Source organism: Ochotona princeps, chromosome 17 (assembly GCF_030435755.1).
Source record: "Ochotona princeps isolate mOchPri1 chromosome 17, mOchPri1.hap1, whole genome shotgun sequence".
NCBI lineage: Eukaryota > Metazoa > Chordata > Mammalia > Lagomorpha > Ochotonidae > Ochotona > Ochotona princeps.
The window spans coordinates 31,484,952-31,496,881 of NC_080848.1; the positions used below are offsets into that span (position 1 = coordinate 31,484,952).

An 11,930-nucleotide genomic window follows, 5' to 3' on the forward strand; every position below is an offset into this window, starting at 1 on the left:
CTCTTAACTGACACATAAACAATCCTAAAGATAGACTCTCTCACCCATTCTAGTAGATAAGCTGTACCAAATTGGTCCCTGTCTTAAGGCAAAGCAAACTCCAAGAAAAATTTTTAAAAATCTAAACAAGAACAAACAGGAAGAAGAGGTGACTGCACAGCACCATGAATAGAAAAATGTCACTCCTCACTAGAAAGTGATTGATTTTATAACATGTAAATTTCACTTACATTTTTTTAGATGAGGTATACCTAATGGCTTGCCAGATGTGGACACAGCCAAAATTCTTGAAAATAAAGTATTGTGAAAACTGAGGTCACAGGAAAGTATACAAGATGGAGTTTCAGGAGAAAAGAAAAAAAGTGTTTGCTGAAGTGTCCTAAAAATTAAATTCCTCCCGCAAAAAAACATAATCATTTCTCTGCAGAGCCCCAGAAATGAGTAAAGCCAGGCGAGTTCCTGGCCATTGTGAGGACTGACGGCATGGCCTGGACACTGTTACTCCACAGGGTGGTCACTAGCAAAACACACTCACCCTCGGGTCCTAGTCCACAGCATTACGCCACTGCCTGGCAGAAAGCCTTGCCGCGCAGCACTGCAGATCTCCATCGAACACAACCCAGTTTCTGCCAGCCAGATATAGGTTGTCAAAGTTCCTCTCCTGTTCCACTCTCCCTCCCTCCAGTTCCCCAAAAGAGAAACACTGACGTAAGATTAATAGCTTGGGTAGAATAAGGGCAGAAAAAATTAATAGGATCTTAATTTTAAGAGGCTCTCTGGGAAATGGTGGCCAAATCAGAATTGATGAACTAAGTCCTTCTCTTTACAAACACAAATTTGAGATTCACACAGTTGAGGTGGAAAACTTACACCACAGTTAAGGTGGAAAACCTTACACTAAAAAGTGGAAAACTGGCCAAAATGAACAGAACCATGAAGTGGAACAGTCATGTCAACCATCTTTTTTTTTTTTTAATAAAAGCAAAAGGAAGAGATGCTAATTTCATTTCTAATTAGTCAATTACAGTGACCAGACAAAAAAATCTTAAACTGTCACTTAGTTCATAAGAAGTAACCAGAGCCTTGAAAGCTTCATCACCTGTGACTCCTAGTTAAATACAAGAAACTGAAGTTACCACAGCATTACACAGAAAGAAAGCTCTAGAAAAGTTCTAGCTCTGCTCTACTTTCAGACCAAGGATGGTCTCCCAATGAAACTGTTGAATTTATCTGGACAATAAGATGCTGGACTCTCCGCGTGGTCCGTGCCCACAAGGAAGGAATCATGACTGGTTATGAACTGTACTACTGTAACAATATGGAGGAATTCAATATGGGGGGGGAGGGCTTGGAGGAATCCCAGAACCTATGAAACTGTCATAAAATGGAAAAAAAAAAAAAAAAAAGTTCTAGCTCCAATTCTTAACTGAAAATATAAACCCTGGAAAACAGCAGCCTGCGGAAGAAGGAAAGCAGGAAGAAAAGAGAAAGTGTGCTAGGCAACATGTTGCAGCCCTCCAACAGACTCCTCTAAAACACCGCCCTTTTACCCATGAAACAAGGAGCAAAGAGCTGCAGGTTCCTGACGCTTTGATGGCAGGTTAGCTTGTTACCACAGGAAAGGCAGTGTGCACAACACGGGGCGCCTCTGCTCCCCTGTGACTTTCAACCCCGAGCTACCTGCAAAGGCTCCTCACCTCACCGACCAGGCTTAGTCATCCCTGGCACGCAGCTCATCCAGCTGCTACTTTCTATTATTACTTCGTAGGTATACCCCGAGGCTAAGCAATAGAACTACACTAGCAAGGCCACTAACAAATTAGTCCTCATTACTTGGTTCCTTCTTTCTTAGTCATCTGGTCTCTCTCGGAGCTGATTTCTTTACTCTTGCTTTTAAACCACAATATTATGTGGCAATTGCACTTGGCGGGTAAAAACAAAATCTGGTTTTTTTTTTTTTTGAAAAGTTAAAAGTTTCATGAAATATCCACAATTCCCAACGAAGCAGGCCAGCAATAGTGCAATAGAAGCCCACCCTCCCTCGTCCCCTGCAAAGAGATTTCTCTAAAAACAATCAGTAGGATTAAACTCTCCGGATGCAAAGAGTATAAAAATAACAGAAAGTTCCAGTTTCTCAACTTCTGCCTCAAATCTAAAGCCTTCCCCCCTAAACCAGCCTGTTCCAACCAAACCCAGGAAAAATAATTACACAAACACGAGCTAAAATTTAGCGCTTCCTCCCTGCAGCCTCTTGCCCCCTCACTCCCATCGCCCGCCCCCGGTGGAATGTGGCCCCCCGTTTTCTGTGCCCAGGAGAGGCACCCTCAACCCCGAGGTACGGAGGTTTGCCCGTCAACGGACACAGCTTGGAGGGAATCCCTTTTCCCTCTGGCTGCTGTACACGTCCCAGGCTCCCCTCGGAACATTGCCCAGCGGGGCAAAGAAGGAAGGTTCTCGCCCCTCGGCCTCCGGCCACAACCCTGGCCGCGGCCGCTGGCCCTCCCCGAACCCCGACTTCGAAGCACACTGTCCCCCAGGACCCCAACTACCTGCTGCTACACTCGAGGATTCCCTCAGGCCACCACGGCCACCGCGGCAGACACCTCTCCTCCAAACCTTTTCCTCGCAACGGTCACACCCGACCGCTGCCTCCACCCTCAACGGTCACGCTCGTAGGATTTCCTCGGCTCCGCTCGCCTTCGACCCAACCTGAGGGTTCCCCATCCTTTTACCCCCCCATCCCATTAATTAGGGCCACACCCCAAAGTCCTCCTCCTCCTCGAACTCACCGGAGGCAAGGGCGGGGGTGGCGGGAGCAGCCGGACAGCACAGCCCCGGTGGTGTTGTAATGGTTTCCTGCCCGTCACGATTCTTTCTCTAGATCTAAGCCACTGCGCAAAACCCACTTTGCCAGCGACAAAGATGGTGAGCCGGAAGCCCTGACGTCAGAGAACCTCGCCTCGTGACGTCGTCCGGGTGCGCGGGAGAACAAGAAAGGCGGCTACCCGTTGCCTTGGAGACGAACAGTCGCTCCTCTCCCACCACGTTTTTCTCGCGGCCCGGCTTGGAGTCCTGGGCCTCAAGCGACAGTTAGAGGCTTCAACAAGCTGATATTCGCTGCATTTGTTTCCTCGCAAGCAATTCTCTGAAAAACTTGAAGATAGCCTCTTCCCTTCCATTAAAAAAAAAAAAAACAATGAAAAACGGCTAGTTGGCTTGGCAGGTGGTTCAGAAACGACAACTATCCAGCACAGAACTCACAGGCAGTGGCACAAGGAAAAGAGATGAAGACGGCACTGAGTTCGAATCCCTGCCTGGCGTGTCTAGGAAAGTAATAACCTTGGTGTTATAGTCTTGGGGAGCTTAAACGGAGTAAGAACGGAATGTGCTAAGCATAACACAAAGGAAGCTTCTTTCGGTACCAAGACCTAGAACTGGAGGATCAGGGCATGTGAGATTGGCTGTCAATGAGACGGGCACTCCCTGAGTGAGGACTGGAGAGGGATGGATTTTTTTCCCCTATATTTTTGCCACCAGAATCCAAAAGTGTGAACATTTTAAAACTCTGTTCTGCAGGAAGTAATCAGATCTAAACACCTCATGGCACATCATGCATCATTAGTATGTAATTACTAAGGGGTGGTGGGGAACAAGCTGGAAGCCAGGGTGCACAACAGCGGAAAATAAAAGCATCTGTGGTGGATGAGGATCCGTCAGGCGCCTCCGTTCGTGCGGCCAGAGCCGGGCCTGCCTGGAACTCGCGCCCGGAGGACAGCCACGCAGCCGGGCCGGGAGGACCAGCCCTTCCCCGTTTATGGTTGGTACCGACCATGGCGTCGCCCCAAATCCTTGAGGGACCTTCCCTTCTCGGCTGCCGGGGCTCCACCGCCCGCGCGGGCACCCAAACACCTCGGCAAGAAGACCCCAAAGAGGGGTCCGGCGAGGCTCTGCACTGCAGCTATGAAGCTGACCCTGAACGGAAAAGGGAACAAATCGGCGAAAACGACCCCAGGCCCAAACACCCAGCCGGTCCCGCCTCTCTGGTCAGCCCGGCGGAGGCGGGAGGGTCATAGAGCGCTCCACTTCCGGCGCCAAGGCCTCCTGCGGGACTAGAGCGCCCCTCTTCCGCCGGGCGTCAGCCAGGCTTCCATTTCCGGGTACGGCTTCTGTCATAAAGCCGAGACCTCGTACAAACGTGGCGTCGTGGGTCCTCCGTGCCTCGCCGGGGGTCAGCGCCCAAGGACAGCCGTGGGCGAGGGTGCGTCCCAGCCGGCATCAGCGGCCGGCTGTCTCGTCCACGGTCCGCTCTGGCTGTTCGAACTCTTCTGAGCGCGGCTAGATTTGGAACCCTCGCAATCGAGGGTCCCTGGTGCGCGGCTGCAGGACCCAACTCGTGGACAGAGCTCCTTCGCCCTGCACCTGACCTCTAAACACACGCTCAGCCCTGCGGGGTGCAGCATTTGACAAGTCGCCTTCTCCCCGACATGCCCCCCTTCCACAAACCAGGCCCCAGTTAACTGCCTTCCTAACCTCAGTTTGAGACCCCTCCCTTCTTGCCCCCTCTCCACCTCTTCAAATCTAATAGTCTGTAAAATTGGAGTTGAGTATTACACAGAAAGATTACCGTTAAGATTGAGTATTTCTTTGGTACCTAAAAAAAGATTTGATGCTAACTCAAGAGTCGCTGGGGAGACCATGGCCGAGCATGGGGCGCACATCACAACTGCATCGGCGGCAGATGACCAACCTTCCATCTTTGAGGTGGTGGCGCAGGACAGTCTAATGACAGCAGTGAGACCTGCACTTCGGCATGTGGTCAAGGTAAGGCGTTCTCCGAAAGGTTTCTAAGGACAGCCCTCGGCACACAATCCCCAGCCCACTGCTCTAGGCAAACCCCCATACAAGACCCCTAAGCACTTTCAGGAAGGTTAGGGGAGAACCCACAAGAAATGCTTGTTTAAGTGGAAAGTATAGAATTTAGAGGGGGAGAAATAATAGTAAAATGCTTAGTAGGTGTGGAACGCAATTTTTCACTTTATTTTCATTCAGGTTCTTGCGGAATCCAATCCTGCCTCCTATGGCTTCCTGTGGAGATGGTTTGATGAAATCTTCACGCTGCTGGACCTTCTGCTTCAGCAGCATTATCTGGCCAAAACCAGTGCCTCCTTCTCAGAGAACTTCTACGGCTTGAAGAGGATCATCATGCGTGACACACACGGCATCCAGCGGCTGGCCAGCGCCGGCCTGCCCCGGCAGCAGCTCTGGAAATCCATCCTGCTCCTGGTTCTCCTTCCCTACCTCAGGGTGAAGCTGGAGAAGCTGGTCTCTAGCCTGCGGGAGGAGGAGGAATACTCCATCCATCCTCCTTCTTCTCGCTGGAGACGCTTTTACAGAGCCTTCCTGGCAGCCTACCCGTTTGTCAACATGGCATGGGAAGGCTGGTTTCTCGTCCAGCAGCTTCAGTACATCTTAGGGAAAGCTCAGCACCACTCGCCCCTGCTGAAGCTGGCTGGGGTTCGGCTGGGTCGACTGACGGCTCAGGACATTCAGGCTCTGGAGCACAAGCCAGCTGAAGTTGGCATGATGCCACGACCAGCCAGGAGGTAAGACATTGAAATTTCCAGGAAAGCTTTGTTGGCTCTGAGTCACCTTCTGTAGCATACAAGGTATACTGTAGTGAGCTCAGTCCTCATCACAATCCAGGACAGCCGGGGAAACAGCCCAGCTGGCTGGGTGCTTCACCAAAGCCACTCAGCCGAGGTCAGATTAGACCGTGCTTGCTGCTGCCATGCCTCAGCTAGCTAGTGTGTGCTTTCTGCGCTTCTAAATATACCTATAGCTCAATGCTACTAAGTTCGTTGTCAGTTTCTTCTACAGGCACTATCTTCCATTAAAACTTCACTTCTTTCTTAGAACCCTAATATTAAAAATGAAGCTTAACTCCTGTACTCCTAAAACATTTTAAAATCAGAAAGGAATTTAGAATAGATCCTTAAGGATTAGTGCCAGGCTAACAAATGGCCAGTCAGTGATCATGAGAAGTATAGGAAGTGCATTTGTCAGTCATTCTGTGGTTATACTGAAGGTTTGTCTCTTTGCCTCCATGTTTTTCTCCCAACAGCTTCAGGGAGCAGATCATGTCAGCTCTGAAGAAAGCAGTAGGGGGCGTTGCCCTATCCCTCTCTACCGGCCTTTCCGTAGGTGTATTCTTCCTACAATTCCTAGACTGGTGGTACTCATCTGAAAATCAAGAAACCATCAAATCATTGACTGCACTGCCTACCCCACCACCACCTGTCCATCTCGACTACAACTCGGATTCTCCTCTCTTACCTAAACTGAAGACTGTGTGCCCACTGTGTCGTAAAACCCGAGTGAACGATACTGTCCTTGCCACATCTGGCTATGTGTTTTGTTACCGCTGTGTGTTTAACTATGTGAGGAGTCACCAAGCTTGTCCCATCACAGGCTATCCCACAGAAGTACAACACCTGATTAAACTGTACTCCCCTGAGAACTGAAAGCAGTGAGCACCTGCTGTCCTGAGCCCTGCACTGTAGGGCACCAGGGCTGGTGCTCAATGTGACGTGGCAGATTTTCTCAGCCTCCACTGGGAGCTATAAGTAACTAAGTGCTTATAGACCCATTTGATCCTAACCTTTTATTGGCTCTCTAGACTCCTAATTACAGCTGACCAAGCTGTGCTGTGGAGCCTCAGGATCGGCAGGGGAAATGAGGGGCAGCAGAGGTGGAAAGAAGTAGTGGATGGCTTATCTATTCATTTCTAAATGAAGAGTTATATAAGTTCTCAGGGAAAAAAAAAGCCAGGCCAGACTTTATAAAGTGAGTGGTGAGAAAGTGTTCAACAAAGTGCTGGCTTTATCAATTTCCAAATATGAAAATGTGAACCTGTGCTCTTCACGGAAATACTTACAGATCACTTAGAACAGTTCCTACTATACACTGTGACCCATGACATGCGCTGTAGTTTATCAAATTTTTTAAGATTATTTTATGAGCCATACATACCTTTTTTGGGAAACCAGTTAAAAAGAACAGGTTGAATGTACAGGAAGATCTCAGTGTGAGAGCCAAGGTAACAAAAAAAAGTAGAATATTTAGCCAGCTATATACAAATAAAGGACCTTTTAATAAGCTTTACCTGCTTGCTGTTAAGTTTGCTAAACTGGCATGAAGATTCTGTCTACTACTAAAGAAACATTTAAAGTCGGGCCCGGCGGCGTGGCCTAGCGGCTAAATGTCCTCGCCTCGAACACCCCGGGATCCCATATGGGCGCCGGTTCTAATCCCAGTAGCTCCACTTCCCATCCAGCTCCCTGCTTGTGGCCTGGGAAAGCAGTCGAGGACGGCCCAAAGCTTTGGGATCCTGCACCCAGATGGGAGACCCGGAAGAGGTTCCCGGTTCCCAGCTTCGGATTGGCGCGCACCGGCCATTGCGGCTCACTTGGGGAGTGAATCATCGGATGGAAGATCTTCCTCTCTGTCTCTCCTCCTCTCTGTATATCTGACTTTGTAAGAAAATAAAAAAAAAGAAACATTTAAAGTCAATTTTTAAGAATGTTTCTGACAAATTTTATGCTGGCATAATTATGTAGGAACTTAAGATTTACTTGAGATGTTTAAATTTTCATTCAGACCACCTTTGGTTTTTGGAGGTATCTGTATACTGATTCACAATTTTGTTCTTTGCTAAACCAATAACTGAGACAAGAATCCTTTGCTAGAAGGTAAGCACTGGGTGCAGCAGCTAAGACGTCACTTAAGGATGCCTGATCCTACATCAGAGTGCCTAGTTTGAGTCCCCGCTTCTCCACTTCTGTTCCAGCTTCCTGCTGTTGTGCACCCTAGGAAACTGCAGAAGATGGCTCCATTAGCTGGGCCCTGCCCCCTGTGTGTTGAGTTTGGGGCTTCTGGCTTCTCCTGGGCCCAGTGCATGCTGTTGTGGACATCTGGTGAGAATCAGTGGACAGAGAATTCTGTGTCTCTTCATTTTTCAAATTAAAAAAAGCAATGGTAAAAATTGAGTCTTGTCTGAAATAACATCAGAAACAAGTTGGTTGTGTAAGAAAATTTGCAGGAAACATGGGTTAAACACACACAATAGCTCTAACATTGCGTATGGATGCCCAGTCCATCTCCTGGCTGCTCTATTTCCCATTCCAACTCCTGATTAATGGCCTGGGGAAGCAGCAGATGACGGCCCAGGTGTTTGGGCCGCTATACCAGCTTGGGAGACTGAGAAGAGGCTCCTGGCTCTTCACTTTGATCTGACTCAGCACTGGCTGTTGTGGCCATTTGGGAATAAATCAGCAAATAGAGGATCTCTGTCTTACTGTCTGTCCTCCCCAGCTCTGCCTTTCAAATAAATCTTTAAAAAACACACAAGAGGGCCCAGCGCCGTGCTCTAGTGGCTTAAGTCCTCGCCTTGAAAGCGCTGGGATCCCGCATGGGCGCCGGTTCTTATCCCGGCAGCCCCGCTTCCCATCCAGTTCCCTGCTTGTGGCCTGGGAAAGCAGTCGAGGACGGCCCAAAACTTTGGGAGACCCACATGGGAGACCTGGAAGAATTTCCTGGCTCCTGGCTTCAGATCGGCGCGCACTGGCCATTGCGGCTCACTTAGGGAGTGAATCATTGCTCAGAAGATCTTCCTTCCTCTCTGTCTCTCCTTGCCTCTGTGTATATCTGCCTTTCCAATAGAAATTTTATAAAAAAAAAAAAAGAAAAAACACAAGAAAACCCTTAATACAGTCTGGAATGATAATCTACTAGCTAAATCCTCACTTTGCGTGCAATCCCCTATGGGCGCCAGTTCATGTCCTGGCTGTTCCACTTCTCATCCAGCTCCCTGCTCGTGGCCTGGGAAAGCAGTAGAGGATAGCCCAAAGGCTTGGGACCCTGCACCCATATGGGAGACCTAGAGGAAACTCCAGGCTCTTGATTTTGGATTGGCTCAGCTCCAGCTGTTGTGGCCATTTAGGAAATGAACCAGTGGACAGAACATATTTCTTTCCTTTTCCTTGGATCTGCCTTTCCAATTAAAAAATAGTAATAAATCTCTTTAAAAAAAAAAAAAGCCTTAATAGGACAATGGAAGTAATTTGAGATTTTGCTATGATATTTTTTTCTAATTAATTTTTGCAATTCTGAAGTCATTCTCTGATAGCAGAAGACAATAAAGCCAAATTTTGAAATGAGATATGCTGTGGTTCAGAAGCAGGGCATGGGACAGGAACCAGTGCTGTATGGGATGCTGGTGTCAGGTGGCAGCTTAACTGCTAGACCACAACACCAGCACCAAATCTCAAAGATTTTACCAAAACAAATACCACAGTTAATTCAGCAGTACATTTTTAATACAGTCATAAGTCAACAGGAGAATTGAATCAGATTCAGGACTGAAATGAGGTTTTCTCCACGAAGATTTCTTAGAGGCAGATTTTTCACCACAACCTGAGGAAGAAAACGTGACAGTGTCAGTAATTCAAAGGAATGTCAAAGAAACAATCTTACTGCGTATCAAAACCAGTATCCAAACAAGCTGGAACACAGCTGTGTGTCGTACCACAATCAGAATCAGCTCAGAGAGAAGATTAAGAGGTCATACCCTGGTCAAAGCCAACTTTGAACACTGGCAATACCAGGTCAGACTATACTTCACTCATCATCGCGTCACTGCATTTCACTTCTGTTGCCTAACAGCAACCCAACTCCCTGTTTTTACATCCAAGAAAATTCAGGCTTACTTAAAGGGGAAAAAAAGGCAGGGTGTGGGCAGTTCTTTTTTTGATTAAGTTCTAATTACAAATTTTCAGTATTTTATTTTCTATGCTTTGCTTTAAGCAACTGCATTCTATACAAATGCAAACTTGAACCAGTTTTAGTTTTTTATTTTCGAAGCACCAGAGAGTAAGAAGCATTTATTGTTCAAAAATTTTAGGAGCCCTAACACCATGCAATGTAAAATCCCAGCAATGTTTATGAAGGGAATGATTCTAATGTTAACAGCCTAGAAGAGATTTTCTTCTAAATCCTCTAAAGTCCAGTGAGACGAATTCTTGAGATGTGGAGCGCATGTCTGGACATGAAAGCCTACATCTGAGCTTGTGAAAACACGAGTCAGGATAAGTTCCCAGAAAACTGTGGAACATCGGGCAGATATTAAGGATGTGTTTCTCGTCCTGAAAATTCCTGACAAACAACTAGCCATATAATAAACCCTTGTCAGCCTCTCCCTGCACGGACACACGAATAGCTGTTACACGAACTTGAGATCATAAAAAGCTAGCCCTGTGTTGTCTGGACCATTCATTCCAGCCTGAATGACCCTCCAGGCTTTGAACAAAGCATTTCTCTGTAGGCCTGCACCAGGTAGGTCTGTTCCTTTGAACGTGTGCACACACCGTGACAGTTCCTTTCATATACATTTCAACTTGTAATTCTACTGCCATCAAAGATTAAAAAGAGCCATAGCGGGACTCAGAGAGACCATGATTTGCCACAGGTCCTTCACAAAGTAACAGCAGAACTGTAAAAAACTGAGGTCTGATAACCACATGTACATTTTTCTACCAGTTAAATACAAGGTTTGATTTCATACTCTCCAGGCTCCTACCCTTACTAATTGAAAGAAGAGAGGCCATGAGCTAGACAAAACAAGCAAGGAAAACCTCAGGAAATTCTGAGCCTGCCAAACAAAGCTGACTTATTCCAAATGACACCTTTTAGTGGTTTGCTGTCATGACATGAGCACCAAGATCAAAGCCGCCCCATGCAGCCCAACCACGTGACCCCGTATCTATACATAAATAACAACTCTGTGACCACCATCTCTTAGGAAGGTCAAGGGACAGATAACCCCGACAGCTGCTGGGCTGCATTCACCACTCAGCAACTGAACTTTCTAAGGAGATGGAAACTTAGGGAGTGCCTGCTAGCTAAGGGCTACATTTGACCATCCTCCTCTGGTGAGTCAGGCACCATCAGAATTGAGGAAACACACACTGAGCCTAATGTGAGCATCAGCGATTCTGCCTGCCGTGTTGGACCAACAGACGCGTGGTGTTCAAACCCACCAGTCCTTCAGACAATAATGCTGTCTCAATGGGTCACCCCAATCCAAGACACTTGGAATAATACACATACTAACCCATTTGGAAATGTAGCCGTGTCACTACCAGCATTCAATGGCTACCCATGGGCCAGGAAATACAAGTAAGCGTTCTGTTTAGCATCTGAGATGTTTAAAAACCGACCTGCTGGCCCTGGCCCTAACCAACCCAGACTAAACCTTTAGTGCTCCTCTGTTCAGTGACCCCACCGTCCCCAACCAGTCCCCATGGGCACCCTCTTACATTGCTGCAAGCATCGCGCACGCCAGTGACTCCAGGGTTCCCACTTCTGCCGTCTTCCACCTGCCCCCTCACAAGGAAGTGCCCAAAGAACCAGAACCTTGGCAGCCACCGCACACAAACGGGGCCGGTCACATGCAAGTGGTTCGTAAAGGGCGACTCTCCGTACTACGCCCCGGGCTCCCGCATTACAGAAGGATCCACACAGCTTACAAAACAGCGACTTACCTCCAACGCCTCACGTGGGCATCTCCAAGCCCTCACCTACCGTTCCCGCCACCTCTACCTCAAGGGACTCCGCACAGATCCCTGCGCAGGACAACCAATGCCTAGATGCAACAGACCCTTAAATAAGCCCCGACCCTACCAACTTCCAAGACGGAAGCGTGCTAGCGACGAAACAAAAGTAATGCCGAACCAGGGCTCAAACCGAACGTGGAAGCAGAGCCCCACGGCCCGCTCCTCAACTTTCTAAAATCCCTACGGGCCCGACTTCCTCAAGAGGCGAGAGTGCAGGCTGAGATCCGCACTTGCGCGGTCCGGTTCACTACGCGCATCACC

The 11,930-nt window shown here is 48.1% G+C and overlaps 2 protein-coding genes, 1 long non-coding RNA gene and 1 other non-coding gene across 6 annotated transcripts in view; 1 reads left to right on the forward strand and 3 right to left on the reverse strand.

Annotated features, from left to right (window-relative positions):
• The window catches only part of AP2B1 (adaptor related protein complex 2 subunit beta 1), a 111,866-nt gene extending 108,928 nt beyond the window's left edge, over positions 1-2,938 (reverse strand). For 2 of the 3 annotated variants that reach the window (XM_058675406.1, XM_058675403.1), the window contains exon 1: positions 2,790-2,938. The gene's annotated coding sequence lies outside the window, so the exon portion shown is untranslated. Of the gene's footprint in view, positions 1-2,549; positions 2,689-2,789 lie in introns of those variants that run through there. The other variant, XM_058675404.1, reaches the window with a different exon arrangement.
• A 567-nt stretch (positions 2,939-3,505) lies between these two features.
• On the forward strand, positions 3,506-6,786 carry PEX12 (peroxisomal biogenesis factor 12). Its single transcript, XM_004593857.2, has 3 exons — positions 3,506-4,821; positions 5,050-5,603; positions 6,122-6,786. The coding sequence occupies exons 1-3, from the start codon at positions 4,696-4,698 to the stop codon at positions 6,519-6,521; spliced, it is 1,080 nt and encodes a 359-aa protein (XP_004593914.2). The 5' UTR covers positions 3,506-4,695; the 3' UTR covers positions 6,522-6,786.
• A 2,566-nt stretch (positions 6,787-9,352) lies between these two features.
• On the reverse strand, positions 9,353-11,885 carry LOC105942288 (uncharacterized). Its single transcript, XR_001168398.3, has 2 exons — positions 11,598-11,885; positions 9,353-9,471 (listed from the first exon to the last, which is right to left on the reverse strand). It is a non-coding gene; the product is annotated as an uncharacterized LOC105942288 (long non-coding RNA).
• Positions 9,596-9,691, reverse strand: LOC118759717 (Z30 small nucleolar RNA). Its single transcript, XR_004996370.2, has one exon. It is a non-coding gene; the product is annotated as a Z30 small nucleolar RNA (small nucleolar RNA).
• Positions 11,886-11,930: the final 45 nt, after the last annotated feature.

Bases quoted from the DNA above. Each gene is read 5' to 3' on its own strand.
- PEX12 (XM_004593857.2), top strand. From the start codon at position 4,696: ATGGCCGAGCATGGGGCGCACATCACAACTGCATCGGCGGCAGATGAC. The intron at 4,822-5,049 runs GTAAGGCGTTCT...ATTTTCATTCAG, and splicing joins CACTTCGGCATGTGGTCAAG to GTTCTTGCGGAATCCAATCC. The intron at 5,604-6,121 runs GTAAGACATTGA...TTCTCCCAACAG, and splicing joins ATGCCACGACCAGCCAGGAG to CTTCAGGGAGCAGATCATGT.